Here is a 20,851-nt window from a genome sequence, read left to right as displayed (position 1 = left end):
CAACCATTTAAATATGAGCCAGCAGTGTGCAGCAGCTGCCAAAAAAGCCAACGCAGTCCTAGGCTGCATCAACAGAGGGATAGAATCAAGATCACATGAAGTGTTGATGCCACTTTATGATGCCTTGGTAAGGCCACACTTGGAATACTGCATTCAGTTCTGGTCGCCATGATGTAAAAAAGATGTGGAGACTCTAGAAAGAGTGCAGAGAAGAGCAACAAAGAGGATTAGGGGACTGGAGACTAAAACATATGAAGAACGGTTGCAGGAACTGGCTATGTTTAGCTTAAGAGAAAGAAGGACTAGGAGAGACATGATAGCAGTCTTCCAATATCTCAGGGGTTGCCACAAAGACGAGGGAGTCAAACTATTTTCCAAGGCACCTGAGGGTAGAACAAGAAGCAATGGGTGGAAACTAATCAAGGAGAGAAGCAACTTAGAACTGAGGAGAAATTTCCTGACAGTTAGAACAATTAATCAGTGGAACAGAAGTTGCCTCCAGAAGTTGTGAATGCTCCAACACTGGAAGTCTTTAAGAAGATGTTGGATAGCCATTTGTCTGAAACGGTATAGGGTTTCCTGCCTAGGCAGGGGGTTGGACTAGAAGACCTCCAAGGTCCCTTCCAACTCTGCTATTGTATTGTATTATTGTATTGAAGTGTTAGAAGTGAACAGGCTCTGGAAGTCTATGGAGATTCTCAATCATCCAGGTCATGGTTGGCTCAAAGGTACTTTTTTTCAAGAGGCAACTTGAAACTTTTTGGTTTTTTTCTTTGAAGAAGCTTCACTTCTCATCCAAGAAGCTTCTTCAGCTCTGCCTGGATGGTGGGGAATGGAAGGATCTGTACTCCGTCCCGTCAGAGTGAAGAAGCTTCCTAGATGAGAAGCTTCTTCACCATATTCTGAGACAGGACAATGAAAGCATGATTGTACACATAAGCATGATTTGAGTTCCGGTGACACTCTGAATTCACTTAACCTGGGAGTCCTCCTAGCATGATCTGCTCCTGAAGCCTTCATTCCAGTTGCAGGCAGTGTGAGAAGTCGAGAAAAAATGGATTGATCTCCATACAGCCACCTTAAATTCACATTGATAAAGTCCTTCACGAGAGGCGGGGGAGACACCACCTCTGTGTGATACAGCTGGAGGCGTGTAAGATGGCCTTGCCAGTGAAGAACACACTGAGGGCATGGTGGGAGGAGACCTTCTTGGCCAAAAGGAAGTTAGTGGGGGAAGAATTTTTTTTCTTCTCCTTCTTTCCACGAGAGGAGCCATGGCTACTGCTGCTGCTGCTGCTGGAGCTGCTGCTAACTTATTGCCCTCAACTCTCTGTGAGCTCCACAACAAACCTCTGAACTTCTTTTGCCAGAATGAGTTGGCTTTGATCTGCACCCAGTGTGCCAAAAGCAAGAAGCATCACGCTCACACTGTTCTCCCCATAAAAGAAGCAGCCCGAAAAAAGAAGGTGAGTGAGCGATTGGCTTTTCTAGGCAATTTTGGGATCTCCTGCTTGGCATCTCATTCCAGGTATGTTCTGAAAAAGAGGCGAGATTCTTCCAGAATTGCAAGCTTGGAATTCCGGCTGGGAAGCTTGGAAGATGAAGTCACCTGTCCAGCAGGCAGCCAATCGAGAAAAGTAACTCTTTGTAAAGCATCCTGAAAAGATTTTTTGAGTATCCTAGCTTGACTGTAGATCGTAGCAATTACTCCAGGGTTTATTTAGAAAAAGAGGCAGGACGTACACAGTGGTGGGTTCCTCCCGGATCGCACCGGATCGCGCGCGCTCCCTTTCAGCGCTCCACCTGGCTTGCGCGCTCCCTTTCAGCGCTCCACCTGGCTTGCGCGCTCCCTTTCAGCGCTCCACCTGGCTTGCGCGCTCCCTTTCAGCGCTCCACCTGGCTTGCGCGCTCCCTTTCAGCGCTCCACCTGGCTCTCGCGCTCCCTTCCGGCGCTGAAACCGGAAGTACAGTTTTGCCCGGCCCTGGCGAAGCAACGACGCCTGCCTGAAAAGACTTTTCAGGCGCTCTGCTCCGCTGAGGAAACATCTCCGTTCCCAGCCGAGCTGGTGGAGCGCAGGCAGGCGTCGTTGCTGGACGTACAGGATATATACAATAGAAAATTTTGAATGTGCTTCTAAACTTCTAAACGGACCAGGGAAACGGAACAAATGAAATATTTTGCTTTGAATTCCTTCATCCTACTAGGTCTAGTAATGTTTAAGACTTGGAAGAAAACTCTTCTTGGTATCTCCAAGTAACGTTATAAATTGCTCTTCCAGACTTTCTTAACATATTATCAATCTAGTTCTACTATGGATTATAAAAGTCAGAAACTGTAACTATCGGTAGGAAATCACCCAAGAATCACCCAAGAGCACATCTCTCTCTCTCTCTCTCTCCCTCTCCCTCTCTCTCTCTCTCTCTCTCTCTGTTTTTTTTAAATAAAATGTTAGACATACATAATTAAAAATTAGTAGACACTAATATAGAATAAGAAAAAGAGGGGGAAAAGCTGGGAAGGAAAGTAGGAGGGGAGGGAGGAAGGAAAAGAGACAAAGAAAGAAAAGAAAAGAAAGAAAGAAAGAAAGAAAGAAAGAAAGAAAGAAAGAAAGAAAGAAAGAGAAAATAAGAAAAAAGAAAGGAAGGAGGGAAGAAAAGGAAAGAACAAAAGAAAGAAAGAAAGAAAGAAAGAAAGAAAGAAAGAAAGAAAGAAAGAAGAAAGGAAGGAAGAAAAGGAAAGAACAAAAGAAAGAAAGAAAAAAGAAAAGAAGGAAGGAAAGAAAGAAGGAAAGAAAGAAAGAGGGAAGGAAGGAAGGGAAAAAGGAAAGTAAGAAGGAAGGAAGGAAGGAAGGAAGGAAGGAAGGAAGGAAGGAAGGAAGGAAGGGAAAGAACAAAAGAAAGAAAGAAAGAAAAAGAAAGAAAGAAAGAAAGAAAGAAAGAAAGAAAGAAAGAAAGAAAGAAAAAGATCTAATATTTATAGCATTTATAAATACAATTTTACCTCTTGCTCTATGGTTATAGTATAACCTATGCTAACTATCAAAACGGTAAATTGTAAGTTCATTTTTTTTCCCGTTTCATGCAAAACGTCTATGGGGTTTTCCAGTCACCATGTCATCTATCATTTTCCAAAGAGTATTAATAGGTATTAATTTTCCTATTAAGAGGAAGACGAGAACTGCATCTGCTGTGGCTTTAATCCAGCTCCCCCTTGAGGTTCCAGCCCAGGATAGAGTTCTCCTCCTCCTCAGTTCCCCCCCCCCACCATTCAGACGAATTTCTTGCAAGGAAGGTTGAGTTTCAGCTTCCAGTCAATCTCCCTTCCTTCAGCCTGAGCAAGAGGCATCCACCAGCATCAGAGCAAAAGAAACCCTGATGTTTCCCTTTTCTTTGTTATCCTGTTGGGCTGCAGGGGTAGGAGAGAATTACAGGAGCAAAACATTCCACCTCCCCTTCCCATGAGGTCCCACCGACACAAATACAGCTGCCCTGCAGAGGACTGGAGCTGGGTCCAGGGAAAACCAGTTCTTATATGAGTGGAATCGGTTAAATCAAGTTGATATATAGAGACACAAGACCAAAGTTCGTTATCCTTTTAGAACAATCCCATAGATTTGCGATAGGGAATGTTTTTCTTTTCCCATGTCTGGCACACCCAAACTGCTCTTGATTTATGGGAGACGTTTTCCTCCCTGTTTTATTGTTTTGTTTATTGTTTTAATGCCTTTATCCATTCTTTTTGGTTTCTGAAAGAAAACAGGCGCAGGAAATAACCTGAGCTCCCTTACCTATAGCATATAAGAAATCCTTTCCTTATGAATATGTATGCTTCCATCATATGTTGTTTATGTGTTAGTCTCGCCTGCCTCTCTAAAGACTTTTCTTTGTTTGTCTGCCTGTTTCCTGCCTTTCTTATTTTTACAAATAACTCAAAGCTTACATATCCCACACACCTTCCTCTTCCCATTGTCCCCAGAATAACAACATCCCTGTGAGGTGGGTTGGACTAAGAGTGGGTGACTGGCCCAAAGTGTCAGCTGCCTCCTTATGCTTGTTTGTGCTTTGCTGCTAGAGGGTGAAAGACTACGATGAACTGTGGGGAGGGGTGGAAGACTTGGGGGAAAACGAAAGTAAGGATTGTATCTCCTCCAGATGCTGCCTCAAGGTCACCCAGCTGGAAAAAGGAGGGGGCCGCATACCAGACTATGCTTAGACTGGCCGTTAGGAAAACATCTTGCCTGAACCGGATTGGTCACACTGGGTTAGGCAATGAGAGACGGTTAAGGGAGGGAAAAGTAGAACTTAGGGATTTTGGCATGCGATTTTCAGTTCTGGATTTAATACTACAATGCACTTGACTTCTAACAAAAGTATATACCTTTATCAACAAAGGGAGCCAAGGATCGTTTCTATTTAGGGGCTTAAGTCATGGCAGGTCTGACATAAAGCCACCCCACTGGCTTTCATGGTTAAGACAGGATTTGAACTCATGGTCTCTGGCTTTCTAGCCTGGCGTCTTAACCACTAGACCAAACTGGCTCTTAATGTATCCTTTTGCTGCAAGGGGCTATAACTCAATATTTAAAGGAGGGACTCCCACTAGTACATTGCTATCTAATAAAAAATGGTTGCAGGGACTGGGCATGACTAGTTTAATGAAAAGAAGGACTCAGGGTGACATGATAGCAGTGTTCCAATATCTCAAGGGCTGCCACAAAGAAGAGGGAGTCAAGCTATTCTTCAAAGTACCTGAGGGCAAGACAAGAAGCAATGGGTGGAAACTAATCAAGGAGAGAAGCAACTTAGAACGAAGGAGAAATTTCCTGACAGAACAATTAATCAGTGGAACAACTTGCCTCCAAACACTGGAAGTTTTTAAGAAGAGATTAGACAACCATTTGTCTCAAAGCATATAGGGTTTCCTGCCTAAACAGGGGGTTGGACTAGAAGACCTCCAAGGTCCCTTCCAACTCTGCTATTCTATTCTATTCTATTCTATTCTATTCTATTCTATTCTATTCTATTCTATTCTATTCTATTCTATTCTATTCTATATTCTGTTCTATATTCTGTTCTATATTCTGTTCTATTCTATATTCTGTTCTATTCTATTCTATTCTATATTCTGTTCTATATTCTATTCTATTCTATATTCTGTTCTATTCTATATTCTATTCTACATTCTATTCTGTTCTATTCCATTCTATTCTATTCTATATTCTATTCTATTCTATTCTATTCTATTCTATTCTATTCTATTCTATTCTATTCTATTCTATTCTATTCTATATTCTGTTCTATTCTATTCTATATTCTATATTCTATTCTATTTTCTATTCTATTCTATATTCTATTCTATTCTATTCTATTCTATTCTATTCTATTCTATTCTATTCTATTCTATTCTATTCTATTTTCTATTCTATTCTATTCTATTTTCTATTCTATTGAAACAGGTAGTTCTCGATTTACAACAGTTCATTTATATCTATGGGGATTCTCAGTCATCCAGGTCACGGTTGTCCCAAAGGTGCTTTTTTTCAAGAGGCAACTGGATTTTCTGGTTTCCCTTTGAAGACATTTTGCTTCTGTTCAGAGCTGAGGAAGCTTCTTGGATGAAAAGCGAAACATCTTCAAAGAAAAACCAGAAACTCCAGTTGCCTCTTGAAAAAAAGCACCTTTGGGAAAATAGTTCCTTTAGGGACTGTTCCAAGTTACAACAGCACTGAAAAAAAGTGACGTATTAACCTTTTTCACCCTTACAACGGTTGCAGCATCCCCACGGTCACATAATCAAAAGTCAGCTGGTGACTAGGTTCATATTTATGACCGTTGCAATGTCTTGGGGTCATGTGATCAGCTTTTGTGCCCTTCTGGCAAGCAAAATCCATGGGGAAGCCAGATTCACTTAACAACCATGTTACTAGCTGAACAAATGCCATGATTCACTTAAGAACTGTGGCAAGAAAAGTTGTATAAGGGAACTCACGTAACTAATGTTTCACTTAGCAACATACATTTTGGGCTCAATTGTGGTTGTAACTCGAGGACTACCTGTAGTCTCTACCTGTAGACTACCTGCTTTGGGTCCTGGGTTTGATTCCATATGGCAGTGTTTCTCAACCTTGGCGACTTTAAGTCCTGTGAGCTTCAACTCCCAGAATTCCCCAGCCAGCTGGCTGGGGGATTCTGGGAGTTGAAATCCACAGGATTTAAGGTTGAGAAACACTGCCATAGGGGGAGGTAAAGCAGCCTAGGAATTAGGAGTTCGTTACGATGACAATGTGCAGCTGCTTTTCAGTTTTGCAGTCCTCATCCTTCAAAATGGCTATGTGGGCTTCAGCCAGATTGTGGTCATGCAGCTGCACAAGATGGGGCTGATTAGTAAACTATGATGAAGTTCATAACTAGGTTTACGCAATCTGTAAACCAGAATCAGTGGTTTAATGTCCACAAAGGCCACACTTAAGTAATATTAAGCGCAGCCTATCTTACTCTTTTGTGTTTATCCTGCTATCCGATTAAGCCCTAAGGTTGTAGCTTGGTTTATGGCATGAGTATAATCATTATGGTTTATTGTTATGTTTTAACATGTACAATCTATTGCAAACTCAGCATTCTGACCTTCGAGAAAGATAGAGAGGTATTATTGTCTCAAACAACTGCTCAGATCTGATGAAGCTTATTGAAAAATGAAGTAAGGCTGCAAACGTTAATGTACTTCAGTATTTTATTATCCCCCCCACACACACAATTGATAATCACAATAAACTAGGGAAATTGAGGCAGCAGGAAGAGACCATACCTATGTTAGCCGGTCAACCTTTAAGTATAGTAGGCCCCTGCTTTCTGTTGAAGACTAATCAGAAAGGCAAGTAGGCATATTAATTGTAGTCAGCATATGAATTGACTAATGATATCTCTTACTTCAGGCTTATTGCAAATTTTACTGGAAGATGTTGCTGTTGCAGAAAATGACAGGCTTTAGACTTCCCAGGATACAGGGAAAGTTTATTTGGCAGCCAGGTTCAGAAACGTTAGCCCATGGCTAACATTGCAAATTCTGAACAATCTTTATTATTGATGCCTGTATTCTTACACATTCTCAAAGACAGTTTAACACGGAAACACTTTACTCATTTCTTATTGGTTACCTTGAGGAAAAAGCCTTATAAGGAGATGGGGGTCTTACTTCTCCTTTTGTTACAGGTATGCCATGTATACTTCTTTTACTGATGAACAAATATCTGTCTGAATATCTCTTTAGGAGGGTATAAAACTCCTGTCCTGAACAAAGCCAGGGCAGTTCAGGTTTGGTGTATGAACACGGTGAACTCAGATGCATCAATAAACCTGTTTTCTCTTGCACCTTCGTGGTCTCACGTCCTGTCTTTGGCGTGCATTGAGGTTCAGAACCCAATCCGCCGCTACAAAATGGCTGCATAGAACCCTTTCTCATCTCCTGTCCATTGCAAGAGATGTGATTTGATTGATTTGGCACATATAGGCCGAAAGCTGAGTCAACCATAGAGACCTGCAAGAGGAAGATCGATAGACAGGCTTGGCAAATGCTGTGCAAGTTTAGTTGCAGTAGTGGGAGGACTGGGAAGTGGGAATTCTGGAGATCATCCTATCTTTGTTATGCATACGTTCCCATGCAAAACAATAACCAATCATCTGGTCTACCTCTTCAGTGGTGCATAGGGAAGAGACACACATTTTATTTTATTTTATTTGTTAGTTTGTCAAACATGTATAGGATAGCAGGTATGAGTATGAACATAGACATGAACAAGGGAAATGAATACAAATAAATGGGGACAGTAGGACAGGGACGTAAGGCATGCTGGTGTGCTTAAGCACGTCCTCTTTACGGACCTCTTAGGAATGGGGTGAGGTCCACAGAAGACAGTTTGAGATTGAAGCTGTGAGGTTTTGAGGATGTAACAATGGAGTCAGGTAGTGCATTCCAGGCATTGACCACTCTGTTGCTGAAGTCATATTTTCTGCAATCGAGTTTGGAGCGGTTTACCTTGAGTAAATTATTTATATTGAGTAAACTACATTCAAAGAAGCTACAATGCTTTTTTGTATCCCTGGGGTTTCTATCGAGACATTCAAATCTAATTTTCTTCGCCTCTTCCTCCCTGTGACATTTTAATAGGCTGAAATCCAGAATCACGTGAAAAAGGGAAGAGAAGTTGCTAGGATGTATGAGAAGCATGTTGAAATGAGCACTCAGAAACTATGGGTAGGTATCTCTGGTTTTATTTGGTTTCGTTGGTTATTTCTATGTCCCGCTATGCGAGTGAAGAGAGTTATAACAAAAAGAGGCCCGGGAAATGGCAGGACACATTTCAGTGGGTAAAGATAACTTGACTTAACGTCCACAATTGAGTCCAACATTTCCCAATGATTGAGCCCAAAATAGTTGAGATTTGGAGTTGCCAATTGCGCCACCATTCTGACAATCCCAATAATGATATATCTGCAGAAAAGACCAGGAGAAGAACATCGCAAGTTGGTGCATGAATTTGAACAGTTCCACCAGACTGCGAAGGACCAAATGCAGTTCTTGATTTCCCATCTGGAAGAACTGAAAACCGACATCTCAGACTATCGGGGAAAAAACCATGCCAGGCACATCGCCAACACAATCCAACTGAACGCCTTGATTGGAGACATAGAGAGGATGTGTGATCAGCCAGAGGCTGAATTCTTGAAGCAAATGACTCAGATCAACAGCTTGGTCAGTAACTTAGAGAAACTACGCAAGGACCTTCCTGAAGAATGCCACAAAGTGAGAACTTAGAAATGCTTTTGATCATTGGTTTGTGTCTGTGCAGATGTATCTGTGGGCATAATGTGTGTTGTTGTGGCCTGCCAGAGGCCAGTAGAGCTGGCAGCAGATTTGGACAGTGAAGAGGTTGGGGAGGAACATGGGCCAGTCCTGGAGTCTGGGGAAGGCTCTGATGAGGGCTCTGTGTCGGAGACAGAGAGGGGGCCAGAGCCGTAAGCCAGTTATCGGCTGCCTTCAGAATCAGACATCAGTGAGGCAGATGAACAGCTGGACCCTGTTCCCAGTGTGCGCATGCGCAGAGTTACCAGACGAAGGGAACAGCTAAAGAACAGGGGTTGACTTGGGAGTAAGGCAACCGGTGGACGATGAATGGCCCCTCGCAGAGGAAATAAAAGAGGAGCGAAAGGGGAGTGGAGTTTGCAGGAGACAATTAGTTCGCTTAATTAATTTGAGACTCTCCGAGATGAGCAGTAAATTAATAAAAGGGTTTTTTGTCGGGACAAGGAGTTGCTTCATTCTCTCGGGAGGACATGTCAGGACATGTATAATAAGCATTACTTATTCCTCTATGGCATGAGAGTTTGTTCAGACTGAGAGTTTAGTTGCAAGTTTGCTTAGAGGATTGAAACTTTTGTATATAAACAATGAAGTTGAAAGGGAATCTTAAAAGCGCTATAAGTGAATTACAGCTAAGAGTTTACTAAGTTCACAAATACTGCATATTTCAGGGACTAAGGTAAACATTTGCATTAATGCTGATAATTCCATGAATGCTAATGCTAACCCCAACCCTTACCAAAATGAGAATTTTCTCTGCTTCCTTCTAGGAATTTGAAATTATTTCAAACTGGTACGTGCCTCTTCCTTATGCATTTTCCTTCTGCCTGGTGATGAAGTTTGGGATGAAAAGCCCCTGCATTTGAGCTTCTGAAACGGTTGCTGTCATTCCCCAAGCTCCTTTTTGCTCCCCCGCAACAAGATTCATAGAAATCTTTCTTTGAAAAAGAATACAGATAGGTTGTCTTAAATAATTGTAGCCAAAGCAATGCCTACAAACTGTTTCGATCTTTGGCAATCTGACCAGTGTATTGTAACATGACCTCTTTAATCCATGCACTTCATTGTGTACAGCCTTACAGGGGTCTATCTGTCTATCATCTACCTGTCATCTGTCTGTCAATCTATAGTGTGTGTCTGTCTGTCTATCATCTATCTATCTATCTTCTATCTTTCTTTCTTTCTTTCTTTCTTTCTTTCTTTCTTTCTTTCTTTCTTTCTTTCTTTCTTTCTTTCTTTCTTTCTTATTGTCTATATCTCTATTATTTATCTATTATTTATCTTACTGTCTATCTATATCTATCTATTATCCATCTATCATCTATCTTACTGTCTATTTATCTTACTGTATATCTCTATCATGTTTGTCTGTCTGTCTGTCTATCTTTCTATCTCTATCTCTATCTATCTACCTACCTGCCTACCTATCAGTGACGTGCAGTCAGGTGAGGCAAGTGAGGCACAGCCTCACCACTCTCATCATGAAAAAAAAAGTAAAAGGAAAAATCTGAGCTAGTTACTGCCTCACCGTGGATGACTCTGCTTAACTGTTAAAAAAAGCTGGAAAAGGTACGTGTGGGTTGGAGGGAGGGGGAGGAATTCAAACTTCATCCTCCTGGTGCTGTGCAGGGCTTTGGGCAAAGGCTGGAGGGAAGGACCCTGGCTCGCTTGTGCTCTCCCTCCCCAAGAGTAGTTTGATTGCAAGCAGAGCCACGTTGTGGGGCTAGTGTGTGTGCTACAGCATGGCTCTTTGCCTGGCTTCCTGCCTCCTCCTGTGGTCTCCTTATTGGTGCTCTCCCTCCCCAAGTGTAGTGACTTCCTCCCCAGGCCCCCATTCATTTCTCTCTCACACACACACAGCTGGATAAAACTATATAAAAATCTAGCCCAGCTTCACTGATTACAAGTTTGAAAAGGCAACGTGGCTCCGCCTGCAATCAAACTACACTTGGGGAGGGAGAGCACAAGCGAGCACTGAGGAGACCACAGGAGGAGGCAGGAAGCCAGGCAAAGAGCCATGCTGTAGTACACACACTTCCCCCCAGCCTCTTTCTTTTGGAAGGCTCCCCTCCGGCTTCTCTGCCTCTCCTCTCACCCCAGCCTGCCAGCAGGAGGTGGTGGGTGGGCTTTATTGTGTTCCAGGCATTTCCCACCCAGACAGCAGGCTGCATTTGCAATGGTGGAGGTGTTTGGGAAAGGCAGCAGGGGAATGGGGGGGGGGATGGCAGAGGAGCTGCTTTCAAGCCACTGGAAAAGATATCCAATCCAACTTTTGTGTGTGTGGGGGTTTGTTTGAGAGTGAGTGAGAGAGGGAAGGGGTAGAAGAGATAGTCCAATCCAACTTGTGTGTGTGTGTGTGTGTGTGTGTGTGTGTGTGTTTGAGAGAGGGGGAGGAAGGGAGAGAGGGAGGAAGGAGGGGAAGGAGAAGAAAAAGAAAAAGAAAGAAGGAGCAAAGGAGAAAAACAAATGCTGTCGCTTTAAATTGGAACTGAGCATGCCTAGCTGTGGAATTCTGGGAGTTGAAATCCACAAGTCTAAAAATATTTGAAACCCAGCACTGTGTCAGTGCCTCACCAGTCATAAACCTCACCGCACATCACTGCTACCTACCTATCTTTCTATCTTTCTTTCTTTCTATCTCTCTCCATCCATCTGTCCCTATCTACCTACCTACCTACCTATCTCTATGTATTCATCCATTTATCCATCCATCAATCCACTCATCCATAGCTCTCTATCTCCGTCGTCATCTAATTTAGGTACCCCCATCTCACTCTCACCCTGCCCTCTTAAAACATGAATGTGCTTAAGACCGTGCTCGCATTATATCTTTTGCTACTTTGTGTAATATGCCAGTTTGTGTGTGTTTTCACAGATAACTATTGTTTTGTTTTCAAGTGCCTATATAGCCCACTGTTGTGGTTTCTTTCTTTTTTCCTTTAGCTTTGGGGAAGAAAAGTATGTGGAAAACAACCTTGGTGACCTGGAACAGAGATTGGACAAAATCACTGAACAAAATAAAGTTCTGAAGAAGACACTGAAGGCATGGAAAGGTATCAGGAGGAAAAGGAGGAGGAGAATGAAAGGCGGTAGATACAGGCTTAAGGATTTCTTTCTGTCATTGTTCCAGGTTTGGTCATGTGCTTGTGGCCATTGTCCTCAATAGCTTTCGCTTCCAGAAAAATCTGTCTCTGCTTTACTTCTCTCACAATCTTCCATGTTCTTTCTCCCTCTTGCGAGTGATGGGTGGAGATGATATGCATAGAAAAAACCTTATTCTTTCAAATGTATGGTTTATATGCAGAGGTGGTATTCAGCCGGTTTGGACTGGTTCGGGTGAACTGGTAGCTCCGATGGTTAGTTGGCCCCGCCCAGCCATCCCAGCCCTATCCTGTCCTTTATTTCCTGCTTTCTAGCTCATCTCAATCGCACAGCACTGCTGATTCCCCCCCCCCCCCCCCCGCTGTTCTACTTACCGTTGCTGAATTGGAAGGAAAGCAGCTGAGCTTCTAAATTCTCAGTTTTCAGTGTTGCGTGCAAGCGCTTTAGGCGCCTGCAAAGTGCGTGCTCACCGAACCGGTTGTTAAACCGGCAGCATCCCATCACTGTTGATATGGGCTTATACATTCGCAGAAAAAGTAGTAAATCCAAAAACACAGTGAGTTTCTTTGCTTATCACAAAAGACTAATTTAGATCCACCAGATCAAAAAGAGAGTTCCCGAATATGAGACAGTCCATTATATGAGAATGCCAAAAATGATGCTTGAAAAGAAATGGGAGTGAAAGACACCAGAGTGAGCACAGAACACAATTCCAGGTGAAAACTGAAGGCTGGAAGAAGGAAGTCAGAGGTTTGTTATGGGAATTAAGGAGATACTTTGAAGAGTGGAATTGAAATGAATACTGTAAAGTAGGATCCAAGGAAAATGTTGATGAAATGGATGCTATCAATGCTTCACGAATGTTGACAAATGTTAAAGGCATAGATTGGTAGGAAACACCCGGTCAGTCGCTTGGACTACTGCATCCAGTTTTGGTCGCCACAATGTAAAAAAAGATGTTGAGACTCTAGTGTAGAAAAGAGCAACAAGGATGATTTGGGAACTGGAGGCTAAAACATATGAAGAACTGTTGCTGGAATTGGGTATGTCAAGTTTGATGAAAAGAAGGACATCATAGCAGTGTTCTGATATCTCAGGGGCTGCCACAAAGAAGAGCGAGTCAAGCTATTCTCCAAAGCACAATGGTATAAGACAGTGATGGCTAACCTTTTTGCCATCGCGTGCCAAAAGCAAGGGGAGCTCAGAGGGGGTCGTGCGCGGGCGTGCCCACAGGAGGGAAGCCTCCTGAAGTCTCAGGAGGACGAAAAACGGCCCAACGTGCAATCTGGAAGTTTAGGAACGGACTTCCGAGTTGCCCGTAGGGGCGTTTTTCGCCCCCTGGAGGGTGAAAAACAGCTCAACAGGCAACCCGGATGTTCAGGAATGGATGAGTTGCCCATAGGGCCGTTTTTCGTCCTCCGGAGGGCGAAAACAGCCCAACACGCAAACCAGAAGTTCGGGAACGGACTTCCAGTTTGCGCGTTAGGCTGTTTTTCTCCCTCCGGAGGCGTCAGGGAAGCCTCCTGAAGCATCCAGGGGGCGGAGGGAGCATTTTTGCCCTCTCCAGGCTCCTAGAAAGACTTTGGAGCTTGGGGAGGGCGAAAAATGGGTCCATTGCGTGCAAAAAGTGGGGGTCACACGCGCATACTGGGGGGGTCGCGCACATACAATTATGGATGTGGGCGCATCCACGCATGACCCCACCCCCTGCGCTCCCCTTTTGGCATGCGATGGCAAAAAGTTGGCCATCACTGTCTTATGCCATTCCAGATAAATGGGTGTTGCTGTTTTTTGAAAAGCAGCAATAACTCCAGGAGGCAAGCTGTTCCATTGAATAATCATTCTCACTGTCAGGAAATTCCTCCTTGATTCCTCTGTGCAGACCATTACTATTGTTGTTGTTGTTGCTATTATTATTAATTATTTTGAGAAATGTATGAGGAAAAAAGCTTAGGGTTTATTAGAGACAGGATTCCATAATGTAAATAGACTTTAATCATGGCATCTTTGCATTACTATGATTGGTTGCTGAATGAAGTACTTAAACAATGCCAACTATTATTTATTTTCCTTTATTCTGCCTTTACCTTCTAGCTAAGATGCAAACCGAATTAATGAAAATCATGGACAACTGCCTGAAACCTTATGAGAAAGGTAAATTTACCAATCCAAACTGGGAAATCATAGAAGTCCAGAAGAATTGATTGCTTCACAGTTTCCATTCCTCTTGTGATGTTAGCCACTGAGATTTATAAACAATCCTTGTGGCTTAGTGTATTGTACAAAATCAGCCAATGGTGTATGTTTTATAAATTGTGAATAAGCCATCTATTGTTCAGTGCTTATTTTTTGATATGTTATTTAATAGATGTGCCTTGTAAAAACTTTTCATTTCACTGATTCATTGCTAAGCTATTTAAATACAATTTAGTGGAAAGGCAACACAAAAATGGAATAAATAGTCTGTGGCTGTTTTCATTTGTCAGCAGACAGTCAAATTTTGGGATACCTTTGTTTGGCTTCATTTTGAATGATTTCCATAAATTAGTGCGTCCTTATTTTTTTCCTCCCTTATTTATTTACTTACTTATTTACATACATACAATACAATACAATAGCAGAGTTGGAAGGGACCTTGGAGGTCTTCTAGTCCAACCCCCTGCCTAGGCAGGAAACCCTATACCTTTCCAGACAAATGGCTATCCAACATCTTCTTAAAGACTTCCAGTGTTGGGGCTTTCACAACTTCTGGAGGCAAGCTGTTCCACTGATTAATTGTTCTATCTGTCAGGAAATTTCTCCTCAGTTCTAAGTTGCTTCTCTCCTTGATTAGTTTCCACCCATTGCTTCTTGTTCTACCCTCTACCCCTTTGGAGAATAGTTTGACTCCCTCTTCTTTGTGGCAGCCCCTGAGATATTGGAACGCTGCTATCATGTCTCCCCTAGTCCTTCTTTCTATTAAACTAGACATACCCAGACATACTTACTTGTGAACGTACTTATTTATTTATTAAATTTATTGTTCGCCCATTTTTACCTTCATGACCCAAAAGCCACTTATCAGAAAGTCTTATCAAGCTTCAAAGACCCATCATAAGTCCTTTCCTCCAGCACTGTTATAACTTCATTGAATGAGAGGTTCTAACGTGAGAACTGTTTTGTTAAAACAATATCATTCATGAACTTTATGTCATTTCAACAGATTCCCATTGGCAATTTCATTGATTTTCCTCTTAATAGGAATATTTGGCAGATTTTTCAAGTATATTTTAGTACACATGACAACCTTTAATTCAATTTAAATGCCCCTGTTGCGATTGGGTGACCGGCTTGTGTGTTGTTTACCCAAAGGAAAATACATTTTTACCCAATTTGGGGTATTTTCCCAGATTTGGAAAGCACTGCTGTAAACGCTAATGGAATCCTGAAATGGACTGAAGGTTGACTTAGGTAGCGGCCCTCAACTGCCTCTAGTCTAGGGGTCTCTAACCTTGGCGGATTTAAGACTTGTGGACATGCTGAGTGAGGGATTCTGGGAATTGAAGTCCACAAGTCTTAAAGTCACCAAGGTTGGAGATCCCTGCTGTAGCCATCACCACATACCTATGCTGAGAAGGGGTTGATGAGTAAGCAGAGGTTCCAGAAGGCTGCAAATGGCTGCCAATACACACACACACACACACACAATACACACACCACACACACACACACACACACACACACACACACACACACACACACACACACACCAGAGGTGGTATTCAGCAGGTTATGACCAGTTTTGGAGAACCGGTAGCAAATTTTGAGTAGTTCGGAGAACCGGTAAATGCCACCTCTGACTGGCCCCGCTCCCATCTATTCTCTGACTCCCCAGTCCCAGCTGATCGGGAGGAAATGGGGATTTTACAGTATCCTTCCCCTGCCATGCCCACCAAGCCATGCCACACCCCACCAAGCCACGCCCACCAAACTGGTAGTAAAAAAAATTGAATCCCGCCACTGACACACACACTTCCCAAATCCCAATTGTGCATTCTGGGGAGGTGTGCATCCTGCATGCTGGTTGATAGAACCAACTACCTATTCTAGGGAACTTCTCTGGAGCTGGAACATTAAAATCCACTGAGGTATAAAAGGAACAGCTACGATTCTGTCTTTGAATGACAGTTGTGTGGGTTCCATGCAGTCCAGTGAGGGAGAAATCTACTCCAGCCTTTAGCCTGCTTTCCTATCATCCAGAATTGCCAGCATTGTGCCAGCTGGCAATTCTGAGCGATGCTGCCCTAACCCATCTGGAGGGTGGCATAGAATGTGAAGGGAAGGTTACTTTGAGCTGTGCAGCCTAACACGATCCTTTTCTCTTCCAGCAAATGTGTTCTTTGATCGGGACACCCTGAGTCCCATGCTGGACCTTTCAGATTGCGAGATGACTGTCAAGTGGAATGCAAAAGTGCATCCCTACCACTGGAAGAGATTCGAAAACGATTCCTGCGTGCTCGGAAGCGAAGGCTTCACTGCAGGGAGAATCTACTGGGAAATAAACGTGGAAGAAGGGAAGATCTGGGCTGTGGGGGTGGCCAAAGAGTCGGTGGAGAGGAAGCACCTGGTACATTTTGCTCCCGAAAACGGCATTTGGGGACTGGGCTTAGTTGAGAGAAAAAAATACGTGGCTTTTACCAATTCTGGTGTTGTTCCTTTGTATCTGTCTGAGCCTCTCCAAAGAATCCAGGTCAATCTAGATTACACTGCAGAGCAGGTGTCATTTTTCAATGCTGAGACCAACCGTTGGATCTTTACCTTCCCTCCTGCAAACTTCTCTGGAGAAAATATCTACCCTTGGTTCTGGATTCAGGAAGGGTGGCTCAATCTGCCAGATACGGGCTTTGAAGAGCTGGCTGATGACCTTGTGTGGGGGAGGTATAGCGAAGTGCCTCTTTATGGAGACCCCTGGAAATTTTTTTATGAATCTGAGTGAAGTCCTAAGCAGACTGGCCATCTCCTGCCATGCGTTCTCCTTGGTTCCTCTTAATCAGATGTTTTATTCCCTGGTTAGAGGCATGGAGGCCCAACTTCAATGTAGAAGCTTCAGATTTGGATGGCCATGATTGATTTCCCAGAAACCTGACTGAACAACTAGTATGTGAGAATCCCTGACTATATTTTAGGTTACATAACACTAGAGGATGATATCTATCTATCTATCTATCTATCTATCTATCCATCCATCCATACATACATACATACATACATACATACATCTATCATCTATCTATCTATCTATCTATCTATCTATCTATCTATCTATCTATCTATCTATCCATCCATCCATCCATCCATCCATACATACATACATACATACATACATACATACATCTATCATCTATCTATCTATCTATCTATCTATCTATCTATCTATCTATCTATCTATCATCTATCTATCTATCTATCTATCTATCTATCTAATCTATCATTCCTATCTATCCATCCATCCATCCATCCATCCATCCATCCATCATCTATCTATCTATCATCTATCTATCTATCTATCTATCTATCTATCTATCTATCTATCTATCTATCCATCCATCCATCCATCCATCCATCCATCCATCCATCATCTATCTATCTATCTATCTATCTATCTATCTATCTATCTATCTATCTATCTATCTATCTATCTATCTATCTAATCTATCATTCCTATCTATCCATCCATCCATCCATCCATCCATCCATCATCTATCTATCTATCATCTATCTATCTATCTATCTATCTATCTATCTATCTATCTATCTATCCATCCATCCATCCATCATCTATCTATCTATCATCTATCTATCTATCTATCTATCTATCTATCTATCTATCTAATCTATCATTCCTATCTATCCATCCATCCATCCATCCATCCATCCATCCATCATCTATCTATCTATCATCTATCTATCTATCTATCTATCTATCTATCTATCCATCCATCCATCCATCCATCCATCATCTATCTATCTATCTATCATCTATCTATCTATCTATCTATCTATCTATCTATCTATCTATCTATCTATCTATCTATCGGTGAACCTATGGCACTTGTGCCAACAGGTGACACGTGGAACCATATTTGCTGGTATCAGGTCTGTGTGCACCAGTCAGCTGATTTTCGGCCTTCCGGAGGGTCGGGGGAGGCTGTTTTCACCCTCTCCAGGCTTCAGGAAGGCCTGCGGAGGCTGGGGAGGGCGAAAAACAGGTGTAACAGGAACTAACTTTCAGTTGGCCCGTTCGGCCTGTTTTTCACCCTCCCCAGCCTCCGGAGGCCTTCCCGAAGCCCGGAGAGGATGAAAAACGGCCCCAACAGGCCAACCGGAAGTTCGGAAACAATACATTTCTGGCTTCCGGAGGGCCTCCGGAGGGCCTCCGGGGGACCGTGGAGGCCATTTTCACCCTCCCCAGGCTTCCGGAAAGCCTCCAGAACCTGCGGAGGTGTCGCACGCCCATGCGCAGGTGGGTAGGGAGGATTGAATTGGAGTGGGTGCGCGCGCACATTTATGGCACGCCATAAGGAAAAGGTTCACCATCACCGATATATACCTACCTTTTTTAGACCAATGTACTGTACTATTAATTTTCATGGGATGAAAATTACTATACTATGTACTGTACTATTAATTATACTATGTACTGTACTATTAATTTTCATGGGATGGTTCTTTCATATTTTCTTATGCCTTAGGCTAATGTAACCATTTTTTAAAATGTAGAACTGCCTTGCTCATTGCTTTTTTTAGCCCAGTGGGAAGACATAGTGGTTCTTCAGTTCTCTTCTCCCACATTCAGCATGTAATGAGTATTTTAGATATTAGTCCTTCCCAATTTCTCTCCAGCTTTAGAAATTATACTTTAAATATGAGATTATAACTCGTTCCATCCATCACAAGGATGTCTGCAGGGAAGGAAGTTAAAAATTAATATGGTGGCAGGTGGCCACAATCTATTCTCTGCCTCCCAAGTCCCAGCTGATCAGGAGGGAACGGGGATTTTGCAGTAACCTTCCCCTGGAGGGGGGAGGGAATGGAGATTTTACAGTATTTTTCCCCTGCAATGCCCACCAAGCCATGCCCTCCAAGCCACACCCGCAGAACTGGTGATAAAAATTTTTTTGAATCCCATCACTGAGTATGTGTGACTATTTTAGATATTAGTCCTTTCCAATTTCTCTCCAGCTTTAGAAATTATACTTGAAATGAGATTATCACTTGCTCAACCCATCACAAGGATGTCTGCAAGGAAGGAGGTTAAAAGATTGATATGGTGGCCACAATCACCTAAGCTCCATCCCATTTATGTGTTTTGCACACATTAAAAGAGGAGTTTGATCACCTGTGTTTTTGTGGGTGATGCGTATAGAAAACCAGACATCCTTGACTATTTTTAATTAAAATATTTCTTTGGACATATAAGACAACGCATCTCTCTAGGATTCTTCCTACTTATATACAGTTGATGACAGTAATATTCTTAAGCTTGCTTGCATCAGTTTTATCCCAGCTCATGGTATTCTTAGTTCTTAAATGTGCATAGTACTTTTCATTTGTCTACTATATTACTGCTTTATTGTTTTCAGACTTCCTGTGTTCTTGTTTAAATATATTTTAATACTTTTAAGTTGGTTGTTTTAATAAAAAAATAATAAAAACTCACACTGCAAATCATATTTCTGTGGCTGTACCTCTGCTACGGAGAACTAATATCCGTGTATACTCACAAGAAAAACCCAATATTCTGCATTAATAATAATAATAATATTATTATTATTATTATTATTATTATTATTATTATTATTATTATTATTATTATTAACTAATATCCGTGTATGCCCCCCACACTCACAAGAAAAACCCAATATTCTGCATTGAGATAAATCAGAGCAAGATTTTAATATTTGGTGTAGCTAAATTTAAAATTCAGATAAGGTTGATCCAGCCTGTTTGGACTCTCCATATAGACCCTCATAACTCTTCCTAGACACAGAATAGCCCTGGCAAAAACAGCAGGGATGAAATAGTTGAGATGAGAGGTCTGTCTTTTCCCTCCTTCTCTTGGACGGGGATCAGCTGGCATCAAAACCACCCGTGGATGTTTGCGGCTGGGAAGTTTGAGCAATTAAAAATCTGGGCCAAAGGAGAGAATGAAGTTCTTGAGTTCCTAAGCCAGGAAAAGAGGCAAGGATTTGTAATCTTGGAAAAGAAAGAACACCACAAACCCAGGATTCCAAAGCAAAAGGAATTCCTGGCTTGGCGACAGTTTCAGAAATATCACAGCTGGGTCAGAAATGAACTGGGTCAGGACAAGTACTGCCAACTTGGGTAACCACAGTAGTCTGGAGCCATTACACAATCCTCTCATCCCTTTGATCCGTAAGCCTTGATGTTATTTGGTGTAATGGCTTGCGGGAACGACCTTGAGATGCAGGGAGAAGAGGAGGGGTGAAATCCAACAGGTTCTGACAGGTTCTGGCGAACCGGTAGCGGAAATTTTGAGTAGTTTGGAGAACCGGCAAATGCCACCTCTGGCTGGCCCCAGTGTGGGGTGGAAATGGAGATTTTGCAGTATCCTTGCCATGGAATGGGGTGGGAATGGAGATTTTGCAGTGGCCTTCTTCTGCCACGCCCACCAAGCCACGCCCACAGAACCGCTAGTTTAAAAAATTGAATTTCACCACCGAAAAAGAGACACAACTCAGGAAACGTCAGATAAAAAGCAGCCAGGTGCATGCAGGGAAAGCAGCTCGCAGGTTTTGACCTGTTAAGCCGACGGGTGCAAGGAAACGAATGTACATTAAGACTTACAAGATTCTATTGCATTCCATTCTGAAAGTTCTTTCAGACTTGTAA

The 20,851-nt window shown here is 42.5% G+C and overlaps 1 protein-coding gene across 1 annotated transcript; it reads left to right on the top strand.

Moving 5' to 3' along the window:
- The first annotated feature begins 1,272 nt into the window (after positions 1 to 1,272).
- LOC309385164 (zinc finger protein RFP-like) lies at positions 1,273 to 17,269 on the top strand. The gene is made up of 7 exons (XM_081939298.1): positions 1,273 to 1,466; positions 8,165 to 8,251; positions 8,495 to 8,800; positions 9,628 to 9,650; positions 11,801 to 11,910; positions 14,054 to 14,113; positions 16,327 to 17,269. Exons 1-7 carry the CDS (start codon positions 1,275 to 1,277, stop codon positions 16,932 to 16,934), a joined length of 1,386 nt encoding a protein of 461 aa, XP_081795424.1. The 5' UTR covers positions 1,273 to 1,274; the 3' UTR covers positions 16,935 to 17,269.
- Positions 17,270 to 20,851: the final 3,582 nt, after the last annotated feature.

The sequence above is a fragment of the Natrix helvetica genome (genome assembly GCF_964273705.1).
Source record: "Natrix helvetica genome assembly, chromosome: 1".
Classification (NCBI taxonomy): domain Eukaryota; kingdom Metazoa; phylum Chordata; class Lepidosauria; order Squamata; family Natricidae; genus Natrix; species Natrix helvetica.
This window is presented reverse-complemented; position numbering and strand designations above follow the sequence as displayed.